Below are 18,767 nucleotides of genomic sequence, written 5' to 3' on the forward strand. Positions count from 1 at the left end.
TAAATAATTTATTTGTAAGCTCGTTCGACGTAAATTTCTCCTTGACATACAGTTTGTATGTTAAAGTTGTAAAAAGATAAGTCGCCTGCTTGGGTGGTTTTCGTACTTGAATGATCCCATGCTTGATAAGAATTGCGTATATACCCACATACAATGTATTGTGGCCAAGTAAAGATGGAATGAGAAGCAACACCGGATCTCAACAACAATCGCAATATGCATATCTTAACAGCGTGGTTTATCTTAAAATCTGCGTCTTGGTGCAGAATTAACAGCGGCAGAATCAGATATGAAGAGTTATTGACTTTGCGGCACGATTTACCTTTTTGTACCTTCTTGCGGTGTTAATAATCCCCCTCGCCCATCACAGAAAAAAGACAAGATAATCCCCGAAAAGTTGAATCATAAATATTCAATACCGCTCATTTTTCCTCGGCTACAAAGGACGCCTGCCAAGTTGTCACTGTCTGGTAGAATCTCGTAGATCGCTCCCTTTCGTGACGGATAAGAAGGTGCGGAGGCGGCGAAGGGGTGGCGTAACCGAGTGGCTCATGTAAATACATTGACTTATCGCCTGTCAGATTTATAAAAGTTCCACGAGTTGAGTACATTGTTATCTGTGGATCGCATTAGCGGAGTCTGGTGCTTGTGGTATCTCTTCTGGACGGAGAGGGAGATAGAAAGCTCTGTCGCGGTCTGCTCTAACAGAGATATCGAAAGCTTTGATGGAACTCGCAAGCTAATTATTGACCCATAATGAGAAGATTACACGAAAATCGGACTAAATTTGTTGATTCTTCTTCTACGTGAGCTTTAAAGTTTACAACAGGAAAATGTTATCTAAGAATGAAAAATTCGAATTGAAACGAGATTTAATGTCGGGAATATAACGCGAAAAAACGAACCTGCGATAACAACTCCACCTTAAACTTAATGGTTTATTGATATCTACATAAATCAACCTAATTGATTAATCCTGAGAAAGCTTTGATAGGCATCAAAGCACTGATTTAATGACTATAATTATGTAATACGAAGTTAGATTCTACTTTAGATTTTAGTTAAAAATGAAGGGGTTTAACAGTTTAAACACGTGCAGACTGGATGGTCTCTGAGGAAAATTGTAACGAAATTACATAGTTTTACTGCAGTGTCTGCATCTGAAGAAGATTATATATTACAAATCTTGCAAAAATGACAAGATTCTAAAGAATTCAATTGTCATTCAGCACTAAAATCAGGTGTTTGAACCAGCAAGTTGAAATCGTGTTCGGAAAAAGCAAAAATTTACGATCTGTTTTCCTCGGAAGTTGAATTTTTACTTTCCCGATTGGTGTATACCGAGTCCTCTTCTAATGGTGTTGAAGATAACATAAGAAAAATATGGCAAGGTGTACCAAAACGGTGCGCCCAAGCAGTACATAAGTAACAATTTAGAATCTGATTACGCCTCGCCCTATTTTCTTAAATTACTTTGTTTTAAGATAACAGCCGCTGGCAGGCCAATCTTAAGCATCCTTCAGGGAGCCGAAATCTGCGAGTTTTTATCGAAATAACGCAACACTGGTTTTATGTTGTTAGTAGGGTGCGAGTCTAGCTTAACAGCAAATAAAACCTGTGCAAACTTATCGCCCACCCCTTTTATTTATTAACATTGTTAAAAAGTATCGAAATAAACCTATATAATCATATCGGTCACGCTATCACCCCGTAAAATTATGAAACATAATCGTCTACAAGTCCGCTAATAGAATTCGATAAAGTGAAAAATTTGGCACGACGCCACTGAGGTATTGTCCATGGCAGTCTAATAAACATTTCTGCTCATAACTGATAACGCCCCATTGATGAATATAAATAAGGCGGTGGCGGCAACGTTATCGCAGCATTGCATTGGGGGCGGTGGGCGACAGGAGGCGGCGTCCCCGAGCGGACTCGAGCTAAGGATATTTAGATATTCTAATAGTGGCGGCGCTCGCTGATAACATGTATGGTAGTGCTGGCCTGGCGCGATAAGCGCCGCGACGGAGAGGTCTGCTGCTGATAAAGACGCTCTGCGTCGCTGTTCTGTTTCTCCGACGCGATAACGGCAGATATCGGCCGCGCCGCAGAAATAATAAGGCAGCCGGAATAAATGCGGCCTTCCATGCACTCTCTCAACGTCTACCCAACACCCACTAATCCCAAACCATAATAATTGAATTAGCAGATACGCCACTGCCTGATTCGAATTATACCAACCTGGGGGAATTGTCATGCTAAATTATTAAGCTGACCCTTTAAAAATACCGCTCCAAAAATGGAAAGAGATAAGACAACGTACTGTCAAGAGTTATTGTCTTCTTATCAGCCTGAACTAATTTAGAATTGGACAAAAACTCTAATCTGATTATCTTGATTTGAACAATAGGAACGTGTAAAAATCAACATCTTGATTATGATATGATCTAATTACAAATCGGTTTTCTGAGAAATGAAATGTTTTGCATTTATCAGATTTCAAAAAGTTTCAATTGTATTAAAATCGTGATTTTTGTGATCCAAAGGATTTTAGCACATTTACGTCTCCAAAGATAAGTTTATATGTGTAGGCATGAAGATATCCCTACTAAATAGCTTAAGATAGGCAACCCAAAATACGCTTTTAATATCTACTTGCAGGAATGAAATTTAGTTTCACTGTTTGGAAACAGACCACATAAAGGCATATTCTCAAATTCATGTTCTGAAGATAGAGAATCCAACTATTTACTGTTATCTTTTTATCGTGCTTGAAAAAATAGTGTAATAAAACATGAAGGATGTGTGTAAAAGTGTCAATGACAAGTGTGCGAACGAAAACATGTTTGTAAAGTAATAAAATCAGGTTCTAGATTGCCATCAGTAGCTATATTTTTTAAAATTAGTGAAACGTTCTATTGCAAAGCTATTGTTTCTCAGCGATTGTAATCGGTCGATAAAATTCGAGAAGTAATCGCACATCCTGTCAATCATCTATTTGAAATCACTGAGATAATCATCAGATCGTGCAAAGTTATCATTATCACGATCAACCGAATAGTATTAACGCAATCCACAAGGAAAAAGAAACTGAAGCAATCTTTATTGCTCAATGTTTCCTGAGTGTGCTATCAGTGTCTGAAGAAAAATCGCCGTATTCATAATTCATAAAGTATAACATGTGATAGAGGGATCGAAAGGATGTTCAGACCATCTACTTATTCGCCGAAGAAACATATAGCCAGTACACATAAGAACCGATACGAGGCTTATCACAAGCCGTGTGTATAAACGTGTTTGGAATCACTTAGTTCCGACACATAAAGAACAATACCCAGAATACATCATTAGAGATTCGGGTCGTGTCTAAAGCGAAGCGATCGCTATGCTCGTAACTCGATGCACTTCCCTTCCCAGACCAAGCGACGACTACCGTTTCTTGCATTGAACATTGGCCATTTCCATTGCGAGAGATTGATTTAAAAGGCTTCCAAAACGAGCCTCCATCACATACAACCAATAAATCAAAGAAAGAAACGCGGAAGAATTTAGATGGACCATCTTAATTGAAAAGGGAAAAAGTCGAAAATGGTTCGAACATGTGTTCAGCGTCGCAACTTCACCGAATTTCGTAGAATATCAGATAATAAGGGTGTGACCTAAAATGTATCACGGACCACAGACAACAGGTGGTCCTCGTTCCTTCATATTTCTTTTGAGACCGAACCATGAGAAAGTATAACGAGTTTCCGAAGAATGGAAAGAAGAGAGCATCTCGCCGTTTCCAGCAATTAAAAATATTAGCGGGCTGGTTCAAGGCTGCTACTAAAAGCCTGTTTTGTCATTAAGTAGGGACGTCACGATAAAATTGATCTTTATCTTGATTCCACCAATTATATTTTAATCCTTTCATGACGTTTAATTGACATAATTATCACACGGCTCTAATGTATGGCTAAGAATTTTTTTTTTACTCATTTCGGAAAAATTGAAATTAATGGACCGACAAGGTTATCTTCGATGTCGCAGGACAATAACAAGGTCCTGTCTGCACCACGGAATGCTGCTTCAAAATGAGTTTTTCTTCTGCGTAATTGTCTTAGACAGCACATAAGATTTTGATAGAGAAACTAGCATGAAACTTAGCAGTGTTGTATAAATGTAATAATATTTGAATGGAGCCATATAGTTGTCGTATCAGGTAAGAAGACAAGGGCCACGTGACAATGGCTGGCCTGTTATCAGTGCGACGTTGGGGGTGTCTCGTCGCTGGAGGTATTCAGCCCAAGACGTTATAACCGAATGCAAGGCATAATACCGAATTATCAACCATGCACATCATGTAATCTATGCAATGCAGCACATGACGTAACAACCCTTTCTGCAACGAGACATCCAGACATTAAGTTAATAAGGAACTGTGAACAAATCGTCGAATTTTCGCGAAAGAATTGCCCGTACTGATCGTAGATAAGGAAGAATTGCAACCTTGCTGTATTTCTACAAGTGACTCCATCTTCGTAGCGCAATAATTACGACCTAAATTGGTGCTGATCTGTGATAAATTCATCTAGAAGAGGGCGCATGTCGAATCTACCTTTTCCAGCTTTGGAGAGGTTAACGCGTTCAGCTTTTGATTATGTCATTAAAACAGATGACAGATAGATCACATTTTCGCTCTTATTTTAGCGGCTCCAACCATGACGGTTTATTAAAACGATATCCTCTGCACCCGCCTGACACCCATCGATTAGAATATTTATGATCCAGTTATTGTTGCCGCCGGTTATTGTTTTGGAGGATATCCTTATCAGGACGAGAATGATAATTTGTCCGGTTTTTTCAATTTGCTGGTGTCATCTTGATTTATTTTTCGCAAAGCACGAATTTTCTTGGCGATTTTTTAGCCCTGTAAATATGTAGATGTCGTAAACTGCACGCTATAGTTATGACGTCCTGTACCTCGTGCAGTGGAAAACAGTGAAAACGTCGGGAAATCCTGCATGAATAATTAAGCGCCCGGCGAATAAAACAAGGCAATTCTGTCCTGTTATAGTGGTGTATGGCACACGTTTTATGTGACGTTTTATGTGTTTTAGAAGAGTCTGGGCGTTTTTATATCTCGAAAACATCAGGTATACACTGCTGTTACGCAAACATCTCGTTGCAATCTCGTTCCTAATCTACTGACCCAAATCTCCCCATAATTTATCTCAGTCTTGCATCGACTTCATAACAGTCCTCGAGATGAACAAGACAGAGAGTTATGTCAGTCGGTCAGCGCTTTATTCAAAAGTTTCAACTCAGCCGGTAAACAAGGGCGCGAGATAAAACTTGGCATTTTTATCGGAAACAAGCGCACACTTTAACTGTAACTTTTCATATAGGTTACTTATCTCCAACTTCAAGGGAGGAAGAGTCCGGGAGGAGCACACTGTGTAATCTTATCTACAACGTTGAATATACCACAGGACAGTGTTCTCATTGCGTCTTATCTACACATCTCTAACTATTCTGTGGTCTGTCTGAAGACATGCATATCTTACATCGTATTCTCCGGTCGCTGTTCGCTTGCTGTTTCTAGACTTGTAAGAGGCGCGCACCTACACAAGCAACGGCGGCTACGGTGGCTACGCTCCCCACCACTTGACCACCGGACTCTCCGGAACATGTTCTAAACATCTTACCACAACTTCTCACCCCCGGAACCTGCATTCAGCGAATAAAACGGACCGTTTCTTTAACATCAAAGACCAACTGAGGGTGGTTAAAATTACACCAACTTAAAAAATTCAAAATCCGGCATGATGCCTTGTTCCCAAGGTCCTTCACTTCAGTGATAATGACCGATTTAAATACAGGATGTTCAAGATAGCATCGCCGCGATAAAAATTCTCGCACCTCCGCCGTTTTCACGGAATAAGAAATCCGATAAAGATCCAAACTAACTAATCCCCGAGTAAATTCATCTGGAACCAAGTAAGATCTTTTGATGTTTCAATAATTCCAAGTTGCGGAAACAAGCAGTAGAGAAATACGGTGCGGGCCGCCTTGGTCTCGAGTTTTCTCCGATGTCGCGGTATTAATCGGGGCGTTATCTACAGCACATAAACACACGTATGTGTATGTGGGGCGATGTTGGCGGCGATACCGTTCCATGTGGGGGTGTAGCTGTTGGGGGTATACGGGCCTGTTCGCCGTCCGATAGCGCCAAAGATACGACCTGGAAGTAGGAAACGAGACAGTGAGATAAGAAAGTAATATGGCGGCTGGTGCAAAGAGATAACGACTGATACGACCTGCACCAGCTCCACCGTGCAACGGCAAGGACATGTTTGCTACACTTCACCAAAATCACTTTTTGTAGACGTGGGCTGTTTGACAATAAACCATTGAACCAGATGGATTTTATTCGCGAAAAATGCATCGAAAATAGGTTTTGTAGTTGGAGCGGCGAGATAAAACTGTGTTTCTAATTCCGGATCGGCATTGTTGGCTCATTAACTCCTGACCTAGTAGACAGTGTAATTAAAGCAGCGAATTTTATCTCATGTTCAGCTTGGCCCCGGCGCAATTTTTCTATGGGAGTCCGAAATGTGGCCTGCAACTAGAAAACAATACAAAAGGAACCCTATGGAAAAACGCACGATAATATTATTATTGCACGCCACAATCGCTATAATCAAAAATTGCACATGGTTGCATTCATGTTTTATCTCGATGATGCATTTATCGCGCATTTCCCACCGAAACTGGCTTTTGGTGCCGACGCCATATCTATCTAGGTAGACTTACATAACATTTTGTAAATATTGTATTATAACTATCACATATGAATATTTAATACCGACACAGGATGTCAGTCTGTTTGTATGCATCGCGCCGTTGTAAACTCACAATAATACCTTATCGTCCATCAGTTTGGTCATTTTATCGGTTTATCTTGTTGACAGAGAGCTGGTTTTGCAATTTTGTGACCGCACCTTCGAACTGATGCGTTTCTATCGATTAAAAAATGTATTCGAAGACGTCGGAAAAAGCGGTAGCCGGTCCTGGAGCCGTTCAATTAAAATAGCGGCGATCTGATAGGCACTGATAAAACATTTCTTGTGTTTTTGCGTGTTGTTTCTATGTATATGAGAATTCCATTTCTGGATCATTCTTTGTTTGATAAACATCAGAACTGGAAATTATTTCAACAATTTTACAATATCTCTTTCCCGTTTTAGTCATCTCGCCGTTTAAAAATTCAAATATATCTAAGCTGAGATAAAAACACAAACAAACGAAGGGAATAAAAGAAAAATGCCGCTGTATTATATTTTAAAAGTGTTTTTGATTCGTGGAAAGATTACTTTGAATATGGGACGGACTAGTTCTTTGTGTCACGACGAAGACGGTCATCTTTTCGCATATGTCGCAAGACTAACTTGTGCAGGAAGAGCATATTAGAAAACTTTTTCGAACTCAGCGATCGGAATCACGGCCAGGAACACCGAAGAATAGACGCCCGTGATAACGAATCTGCATAACAAAGCCAGGGCCGGAATGTAGCAAATGAATTAACTTGTTTTCGGGATTTACCCCAAACGGAACGCCACAACACAGTCTCGGAAATTTAATGAGACAAATTATATCTTGTTCCACAGTCATCGAATAACTCGATAATTAAATCTGAAGAAAGGAGACTCCGAGATCGTCTTTTCCACGAAACCGCGTACTTATTATTGACAGAACCTCTCAAGATGTTATCACGAGTAAACTCGATAAATGCCCGTTTACTAAATGCACATTTTCGTTATCAGATGCGAACAGGTTATCATTACGGCCAGGAACTGTGTCCAATCGATACATCAAAATCGTTACATAAACGCATCGACCGCGGGGAATATAAACAACTATAAATCATACATGCTTTAAGCATTCCACGGCCACGATAAAAAATGAGTTCGTTATCAGTTGACGTTGTGGGTGTCTCGCTCCAGGCGGATTTTTGAACGCCGTTCCGCCATTCTGACATGTTTACTCGGTTATTACACCGAACGAATTATACAGCGCGGAGTGCGGACAACAATTAGGCACCTACCAAGTGGAAATAAGCTGGTAATTTGGCCATTTGTCTCTGTTGAAGGCTTTCACCGTGACTAGAAGCGATCGAAATTTATTGTTATTCATCGCCTTGATCATGCTTGTTCTGTCACTTCTCCGCGTGCTAAATTGATTGGCTTTTGGGCACCTTGTAAACAAGCACATAATTAGGGGAGTGGTAAGCAGCGCTCTAGCGAACCGGTGATGGCCACTCACCCACCCAGTGTGTCTCTTTTTCATCTTGATAGAGCCTCACTGTAATGAGCTCCGTCTGGAAGCTGTCAGTCGCGCTGTTCGAAGTCGCTGGCTTCCTTATCTTTCCCCGATAGTCTCGTGCTATCTGTTCCCAGAGAATCTACTTTAATTAGGCCACCTTAGCCATTGGCAGTCTGCATCAGTTATCGTAGAGGCCGCTGACCATTTCCCATCTCTTCAGAGCTATGATCTGTTTTTAACCGTCCAACTAATTGCCTGTCGCCCATAAAAGATGATTCCGTTTCTTGTACAAATTGATTAAGACGTCCCGAAGGATTATTCCAAGTGACATGACTGGTTATAGTTGATTCCCCATTGATAGAGCAGCGAGAATAACCAGCTACTGTTTTAATTCGAGTCTAGTGATTGTCGATAAGCAAACGTCGCTCAAATCTGTATTCATAATTTCAATCTACCGTTCAATCCATCATAGCTATATGCGTTCTATTCTACTGCAATTAAAAGCTGTGGTGTCGTCCAACTTGCCAAAGTAACATATTGAAGTGGCGAACTTGGCAGAGAGCGCTGTTGCAGTTCTAATTGTCCTTCCATTTAACATACAATGGTCGGACCACCGCCATATATCGGCATTGATTTTTTAATGTAGCCTGCAGCGGCAAGATTAGCTATCAGCGCTACCATCTTGGTCCACTCCGCTATTTACAAATAGCTATTGTAGCTATGCTGATCTTAGATCGACTCTCTCTCAGTTTCCCAGACTAGGTAATTGTATGCTCAAAGTAATGGTCGATCGCTGAGTTATGGTGTTGTAGACGATTATACGCGGTGGCCGTATTTATCCCGTTGTATTTATTACCAGGTGGAGCAAATTGCAACAGAGTCGAACACAACAATGTGTGAGGAATGCATTTTTCAGGCGGATCGCACGCCTCACTCAATGTTTTACCGTCAGGCTTTCTGTTAACAAGCGATTTTTTACTGGGCTTTTAACTGGTCAATAGCTGCACAATTTTACGATTACATCTTTTATTTGCTACGACTACATTCTATTATTAACGACTTTCGCACAGGGGCGCTCATTATCGACATCATTTGCTACTTCGGGTAAAAGAACTTCGTCACCGTCTATGCCAATTCAGAAGCTGATATAAAAAACTGGGCACTGTTGCTGGTTTTTGCGGCTTCTTTGCCACTTTGCTTCAGACTGATAGACTCTCTCAGTTAGTCTTTTATTTATACTCTTCTTAATTTACCCGCACTTTCCTACAAACTTCTGGACATCTTGTTTATTTTACACTGTCTCTAATTGAGACGTTTTTTGAATTCATTCGATGAGAAAATTTTGATAACTAGAAACTTATAATATATTTTGATATTCCTGCAGTATTGACGAAAATCTGTTACTCTATTTTCCCACTAATTTAATATTTTACCTTGCTTTACTTATACTTCATTTTTCCTGCAGGATTTGAAAGGGATAAGTTAGATACCTATAATTAATGAATACAAGCTTTAGTGAGAATTTCACAAATCTAACAGTTTTTATTTGACATTCCACGGGAGTAGCGGTTTAAAAACACCAGTATTGTATAACTCGCTTTGTTAAAAGACCAATCCCAGAGTCGCATTTTAAAATATCTGCAGGAAAATGAGGTTTAGATATCTTCCGAAACATAAAAGCCTTCAAAGAACAAAAATTGCATTTATGTCTTAAGATTATTCCGAATTAAACATCCCATTCGAATTTAGCTTGATGTAATTCAATATTTTATCTTTGCAGGCTGTAAAGGATGCGCGGTTTAAAAAAAAAATTAATCGTTCGTCGTGAATCAAACAGAAACATTTATGGCGTCTAATTGCAAAAAAGCGGCATCAGTTATTTCTTCTGCTAATTTATACCCAGAGTGTGTGTCTGTCGCAAATGCCACTAAACGGTAGACACGGTTTAAAGTACCGAGGGATAGCCATGATTGCGCTTTATTCTAGGAACATCCAATCGGGTCCGCATTGGCAATACCTACGCATTCCCAATCGATCGTCAGGTGCGATAAGAGAGACACGACATAAAATAGACGTGTTAGTTGGTACACAACATAAATAATTCATAAAAGTCAGAAACATACCAAAATTAAACGAAACTGAACTGTCGTCGCCCCTGACCGTAACAAAAATGTCAAAGAAGACGAATCGAGTGCCGATATCTTGAAATCGCAGATGTTATTCGCGGCCATCCAGCCTGCAACTTTGTTAGATTTATTAAGTCGGCTACCTCGAGATAACAGTTGTGAGAAAAAGTTCTATACTGGGTTCCAATCAAAAATGCAAATTGGCGATTTCAGGTGTTGACGGTCTAATAACTTGTATGTAATTAAAATTTAGAAACTCTCCATGTCAAAATAAATTGTCGGGGGAAATTTATGAGGTACTTGTGGTGGACAACTATGCTTCCTTTATTTAATTCCAATGTTGTACGGCGCTGACAATTTACGATTGCTGATTGATAAGGAGAGCGCTCTCAGCAGGTGTGGACAGCCTTGTTAGCAACTCCTTCGGCCTCTCACCGCGACACTCTTGTGTCCCCGACTAACACTTGATTCACTAAAGGAGATGTGTAATCGCACTGACACCTCGTGACACTACGCTATAATTACAATTATGTTAATTGGCGGACAGACCTCATGGTAACGATGACGAGATAAGAGAACTCAACAATGAACCTGGATTATTCATCAGATTTCTATCAGATGTGTTGTGTCGTGCAGTTTACACTATTTTGCAACAGAAAGAAAAGAAACGAGCCGTGTCCGAGGAAACGCGCGGCAACGAAAAAGCTCTTGTTTGACATTTTGATAATTTCGCCGCATCCTCCGGTTGCTGCAGGATAAACCATTTTAAATCTCGTGATGTTAATCCGAGAGTGGTCCTGGGGCGATGGGCGTTGAACGGTAGCCACTATTAGTGGGCCGTGTCGCAGCCGCACTATTATTAACGTCACTAAAGCTTAACCTTCCCCAGAACACGTGTAGTTCACAGCTCCCGGTCATTCAAACCAAAAAAAAGAGAATTCGTTAGGTACTCTCCTTGATTAATGGAATCTCATTCAATCGATGATGGCGCAAACGAACATCCAGACTACTAAAAATAAAAAAAAACGAACGTTACCACTAATCATTTAAATGCTTTTATGGTCCCTTATCGAAATTTTTCTCTATTATCTCGTCGGAGGAATGGTGGATTGACTGCTACTCTTTTACTGTGGCGCCGGCTGCTATTGAAACCATCACACCAAGACTGTTAAGGAACACTCTCGATCACTATCGGTAATCTCGCGAGTTATACAAGTGGATATAAAATTAAACGAGGTCAATACGTTTGCAATATGACGATACTGCTTTGTCTGCTGCCAATTAAGTACACCGAAACGTTCCAAAGGCGTTGCTCAAAATGGTAAAGGCGCAATCAGCGGCGATTGGTCTGAGCAGAAGTGGAAGATAAGAAGGAATCATTTTGTGAATACCGATAGCTACGGCGAAATGGAAATCCCAAATAGGAAGCGGTGTGAAAGGACAGGAATTCAATTAGGGACTAATGAACCAAACGCGACCCAAATATAATTTTTTTTCACTACTATCTTGAAAACTGTGAAATTAAATTTCTCTCCTACAAGCGTATTTTGGGTTGCCTATGAGAAAAGTGTCATCTTTGGTATATAATTACTGATATTATATTTGGACAGTGTAGATGAAGTACTTAATTAACATGCAGTGTGGGGCAGAGAGCCGGTAGCTGCCCTTTGGAAATAATCTTGAAGGGGCGACACGCCAATGGGGTAGAGGAATACGTTGTCCGGACAAATGAAAAACGGCGTCCATTAGCCGAGATATGAAGTATGAATGCATTTCCAGTGAGGATTAATTCAACAAAAAACGTTATCATTATCGGGACCTCGGCTGCGGGGTCCATTATGTAAGGAGAGAAGTCCGCTCGGTGGGGGCGGCGGCGGCGGGCCAGGTGATTAGTAGCTCAACCGGAGAGAGAGAGTGATTGAGTCCCGTCGAGATACGTGCGACGGAATAAACCATACCCGGCGGTGTTATCTGCTCTGGCAGCGTCGCTCCGGCCTTTTAATCATCCCTTAACACATTTCTCACCTTATCTCCCTAAACCTTTAAAAAAGTTTCGCTGGTGAGCTCGATAGCGCATAAAATGTCTGCAGATGACAGAGGTGTGCCCGCCGATTTAATGCGGATAGAATTCACAGATCAATTTTAGATTTGAAACGATTTATAACTTCCTCTTATACAGCGGCGGCACTCGATACCATCTATCGATCACGCTACATTAGCATAAGACATTGATTTATAATTATACCGACGGTAAGGCTCTCCGCGCCGCCGCCACCGCCGCTCAACCCGGACTTTTTCATGAATTGGAGGAAACATCCACTTACCCCCACAAATCATAGCGATCTACCGCTCCAGACTACACGGCTGAATGCTCGCTTCGCGCGCTTTTACTTACAACGGCGTTTTTGCTCGCATTACTCACATACTCACAATTGGAACACTTTGACATCGCGGCTTTGTTTAATTACACTAATCATTACCGAGATAATAATACCACTTTGTTCATAATTTTTTCACTCTTCCTGTCCCACATTTGCTCCTTTGTAAGTAAGTCGCCATTCCTGCTGTAATCTTTGTAAAGAAATCAAGAAAAGTTATGACCTCTGGAAACATTGTTCCTTTGCCGTACTGGCCGTATCTAACGAAAATCGCCGCGACGGACGTTACATTATGAAGTGTTATCGTAATTCCCCCAGCAGCCATCAATCTAAATTACTTTATTTTCGCAAACTGGCCAACCTCATGAAAATGTAATAAGCAGCAAGTAAATGATTGTGTTGTGGAATGAATCTATTGACTTAATTAGAGCGGTAGCAGTGTGTCGTACAGTGTCGTGCGTCACGATCTCGTACATTTGCATATCGCTGGGGCGTCGCGTGGCCCACCGCGAGACGCCAGTACCATATATGTATTCCAACAACTTCCAACTTCCTCCAAAAACACACGAAACTCACTTTCAATAAAAATTTACATCGTCCATTAGTATTTTAAGTCGCTCTACATTTCGAGCGATTGGTAAAGTCGTCACGAGTCTAACTGGAGACTTGAACGGGCGATAAGTACACGATCACATCCGTTCGATAATCGCTTGTAATGGCTGCTGCAAATGTTATTCGTACACGCACAGCTTCCTTGCAGGAATGCCTGGTGCGATCTTGGAATTGCGGGTTAGTGCATCTTGGATCGGTAAAGCGTGGGATAGCTTACACAGTCGCTCCACACGGAAGCGAGGCGAAAGGAAAAATCAATTGGAATTAAATAAGCGATCTTCTGATTTTCAAATGAGGAACGAGGAGGTTTTATTATTCAAATTTGAAGAGATAAAAGAAGGCTCAAAGTGCCGTTAGATACAAGAAAATCGTTAACAGAGGTTTTGAAAAATTGTAAATACATTATTTATCAATTTTATTATTCTGTCACAACTTTGTAGTTATCGCGGCATTAACTTTATTTTATCGCCGTGTTCTTGTAATAATATGTATTTCACAATTAAGGAAGCGTTTATTCCAATTGCTTCCATTTTACTTATCATAATCTTATTCATGGATATTTACGTGCTTTTATTGAAATTTTTACTATCTAATGTAAAGCACCTCGACACCTCCAATAACAAATAATGGACAAGGAAAATCTGTGTTTGTAGCATTTTAATTTCGCGTGTATTTAGAAGTAACACCACTAATAAATTAGCTTCTAATCTCGCGATTATTATTATTGCTTTACTTTCCCATTACAGTCGTGCACAAATTAACATGGAATGAGGTATATGTGAACGAATGCTAAGGTCACAGCGGTGGCAGATACAAAATAAAAGTCGTTACCAGTTGGACGATAACCACTGGCTGATAGCACATACAACTTTTTAATCGCACATTTATGGCCTATTAGTATCGTATTCAATACAAATTGAGGAGCCGTATTTTATCCCTTTTATCAGCGGTTTTATGCTATCTTTTCTCTAATTATCGTTACGTTCTCCTTGTTTATTCTAAGAGGGTTATTTTTAAAATAAATTCCTAGACTTACATTAGTGGAGGAGATAAGCGATAGTTGGTGGCGATAACTTGATTATTTTAAGACCAGTATCCCACCACTTTAAGTAATGTTTATGGGCTAGTAGCGAACTGTGATCTATCTGCAATGCGTTTTTACCGGCTACTTCACCTCCACGAAGAATTTCCTCTAGTATTTCATATCCATATTTGAGCGCGGCTTAGATGAACTTTAGCTCCATAATAAGAACTGGAATTTATTTTGAAAAGATGTCATAAATTGCGCTAGACTACAAGATTCTTGGCTCAAGATTTTTGGGGTTTTCTTCAAAGTTGTTCTTAAACTTTTTCTGAGGCACTATGAAACGAGCTGTTATCTCGCGTCGTTAATTAAACAGATCAGAAAACGTCTTGATGATGAAAAATTTTGACATTGCTTGTCGTTAAAGAAATCTTAAGTTCAAGAAGATTGATTACATTATCTCATCAGTACATAACTAGTTATTTACAGTAGTCGAAGAGCTGCATCTGAGCGAGCTTTCGCTATGAGCTTGCGAGAGTCTTGTACACGATTTTTTTTCACTGCTTTTTCTATAATTATTAATGTTAGGTGAAAATTGCGACATATTGAATAAACTGTTGTATGGCAAGCCTCGTCGGTTAATTTTATCTCGTGTAGGTAATCTCTAAAATAACTCACTTATATTTTGGAAACTACTGAAACTAATGATGAGTTCAAAAATTTGTTCGTCGAAAAGATTATTTAATTACCTTTTCAATACAGTATCGGACTATTTATTGCTTTTAAAATTTTAAGTGAAAACAAACCAAATTTTAAATACAGGGTGATTTTGAAATAGTAGCGGAAAAAAAACACGGCTTTACGGAAATGCGTAAAAGACGTTTTCGGTGATTTTTATTAATTTTAAGGTAAAGATAAAAATTCCAAAATCCGGACCTTACTCGGCGCCACTTTGTTCCTATGCATAGCAACCTTAGTAATCACTGGCGTAGCATGAAAATTGGAATCAATTTTTTAAATTTTTTTCTTAAAATTGAGACAGCGATTTAAAAAACGAAACCTACCAAATGCCTTCATTTACAATAAGCTGTAATGGATTTTTTCCGCCTCTATTTCAAAATCACCCTGTATGTACATCTCTGAACCGTGTCCTGATGGCGCAGAACCGGATTGTTGAATTTGACTTTGTAAATGAGTACCCACTCCAGTATTTTTTCAAAGTGAACTCGTTATGAAGAAGATTGTCGTTGCCGATTGGTAACGAATTTCTATATTAATTAGTTTCGATCTGTAGTTATTAAGTAGTGTCGTGTCAGTTATTGGTCGATGTAAACAACAAGACACTTAACAAGTTGTAAAACGGTACTAACGAGAAACAGACCATATTACGGCGACATTCATGATTGACACCGGTTAATGCAGTTTGTTGCGTACGGCGGCTCTGTACATATTGGTTCAAGCCGGGGGCCATGTAATTAATAACAGTTTTCGATGTTATCGACAGTTCACACACATACGCACTAGACTCACACATACACACAATCGAACGAGGCAACCCTGCCTATACCTATACAGATCCCAATCTCTTCGGCTACACATTCCGAACTCTAATTAAAGATTGTTATCGTTCGCGAGAATTCCCATCCAGAGTCTTATTAATTCCTAATATCTTTTAATCTCGAACGCTATCAGCATTTTTGCTTGGTGTTATTGCTATTGTTTCCAAATTGACAACAATGGAAACTTCTGGGAGGTTGAAACGAGATTCAATCAAAGTACTTTTTGGAATGGGCGTCGTTAACACTTGGTGGCGAAGTGATGTATGTACGCTTGTGTACCTACAGGTCTTGCGTGGGCAGTTCTGACGGACTGCTTCATTAGAAGAGGGCTGCGACATGCGCGACCCGTGTACTGCTCGCTCTTATCACTGATGCATTTGTACCAACCTGTTCTCCCGTTCCCATCTATCGGAGACCAGCAATAACTTAAACCGACCGAGCAGTATTTTATTACTTATCACCTCCGAGTATCAAGTACCCGCTCCCGATGCTATCTTTTCTCATGTTTCCTGGTAAAGCGACGACATTCATCCGTTAACATTTGCATTTTGTTTCAGGGGAGGAAGAATGGGTGAACAACACCGATGAAAACAGTACTGCCACAACTAATTCTGAAAAACCTTCTTCCGCTACACCGCCGGCCAAAAGCAAGAGTCCAGACAAATCAGACGAGGATGATCCAAAAACTACGATCAAAACCGAAGCGGAGTCATCACCACCTCGAATCAGGCTTAAGGCGAATTTGGCCACCGATCCAGCACTTCAATCGCAGCACGTCACCATTCCTAGTTTAAAAACCGAAATTGAAACCAGCCAGTCACCGAGCGAATATCTAGCAGCCTTACCTTCTGCCATACAAACCGCTCTAGCTTCCAGAGGTTTCTTTATACCTAATCTTTCTGAACCTAGACCGGTTGACACTCCAGAGGTTGCGCGACAACCAAGTGTACCTCTTTTCGTCTGTCCACCTTGCGGAATACGGTTCTCATCGCTGAGTACTTTGGAGGCGCATCAAACGTATTATTGCTCGCACCGAGCCAATAAGCCTACAGATGATGACGCTAAGTCCGCCAGCGGAGTTGAAGCAAGTGGAAGTCAGTCGGATCAAGATCCTTCGGAGCCTTCCACCAAGAATATACGCACCGGGAAACAATACACTTGCACCCACTGTACTTACAGTGCTGATAAAAAAGTCAGTTTGAACCGACATATGAGAATGCATACTGTTTCTCCTAGTCCCGTCAACGTTGCCACTACAACAATGCCAAACGGCGACGCTTCTAATGATAGTCAAGATCGCTACTGCGCCGAATGCGACATACGGTTTAGTTCGCAAAAGACCTACAGAGCCCACAAAATGCATTATTGCAACTCCCGACATGTTGTAAAGTCTGGAGCAAACGTCGCTTCGAAAACTACTTCAAGTTGCACATCTGGATCGTCCCCAACCTCTCCGGTTGACACTACTTGTCGAACACCTCCTTCCCCAGGCACTCAGATTCCTCCTCAACAACCTTTCCTAGCGTTACCAACCAACCCCATCATCATTGTGCCATATTCGTTATTCCGCAGCGCTAGTGTTCTTCCTGGTCTTCTTCCATCAGCAGCCGGTCTGCCTAATCCCGACACTCCTTGTTTCTTGCTTCCTAATGGTACCTTGCAACCGATGACACAAGCTCTCAATAATCCTCCTCCACAACCCACAGAAGTGTTAAAAGCGATCAACAAACCCAAGGAAAATATCAATAACAAAGAAATATCATCTGCACCTCTGGATCTCAGCATAAGAAAATCGCCTGAACTGAAAAACTTGGTCATTGATTTAGGCGACGACCAGGAGAAAGAAAATATGAAGCATAGATCTCCAACACCGGAGAAAATCGAATGTGTGCCATCAATCCACGGATCACCTCCTTCAACACCTCTGTCACATACCGGTGCTTCTCCTGTCTTAAGCATTTCTCCAAAACGCAAACACGATGAAACTTCCAGAAGCAACAGCCCACGACTGTCTAGATCAACGCCGAAATCTAATTCAACAAACGAACGTTCGCGAACTAGTCCAGAAGCCAACCCAACCATATTCGACATTCCCCCAGGACTTCATCCACTGCTAATGAGAGCCGGATCTTTAGCCCTATTCCCACCGGAAGTCCAGATGAGGTTAGCAGAGCTTCCCACTTTACCCCCCGTAACCCCTCAAGTCCTTGTAAAGCAAGGCGTTTCCAAATGCAAAGAGTGCAACATAGTTTTCTGTAAACATGAAAACTATGTTATCCACAAGAAACACTACTGCTCAGCACGGAGTCAAGAAGACGATGGATCAAAAACATCGGGTAGTCCTCCAATCAGTCCCAGGAGCGCTGGTACCACCAGTCCCGCCGGACAATACCAACAGCTGATATGTTTAGCTTGTGGAATCAAATTCACTTCTTTGGATAACTTAAACGCACATCAAGCGTACTATTGCTTGAAACGTGGAGAATTAGAGGTGCGAAGATGTGGGAAATGCAGAGGTGTCGCTGAACCTGGCCATCAGTGCATACCGACGGGGGCCCTTTCGGGGTGGAAATGTCCCTGTTGCGACGTAGTCAGCCCCACGGCTAGTGCTGCTCAAAGACACATGGAGTCGCACACGGGGGTTAAAGCGTACAGGTGCACGATATGCAGATACAAAGGCAACACGCTAAGAGGGATGAGGACGCATATTCGGATGCACTTTGATAAGAGGTCTCCAGATTTACAGGTAATATCACGAAAGAAA

General features: G+C 40.9%; 1 protein-coding gene across 2 annotated transcripts in view; it reads left to right on the forward strand.

Annotated features, from left to right (window-relative positions):
• The window catches only part of ush (Zinc finger protein ush), an 82,077-nt gene that overhangs the window by 62,214 nt on the left and 1,096 nt on the right, over positions 1 to 18,767 (forward strand). For both annotated transcript variants that reach the window (XM_088036684.1, XM_088036683.1), the window contains one exon: positions 16,561 to 18,749. In XM_088036684.1, coding sequence (XP_087892810.1) covers positions 16,561 to 18,749 — 2,189 coding nt within the window. The remainder of the gene's footprint in view (positions 1 to 16,560; positions 18,750 to 18,767) is intronic.

Source organism: Gnatocerus cornutus, chromosome 5 (genome assembly GCF_029298725.1).
Source record: "Gnatocerus cornutus isolate USDA-ARS CGAHR chromosome 5, icGnaCorn1.1, whole genome shotgun sequence".
Lineage (NCBI taxonomy): Eukaryota > Metazoa > Arthropoda > Insecta > Coleoptera > Tenebrionidae > Gnatocerus > Gnatocerus cornutus.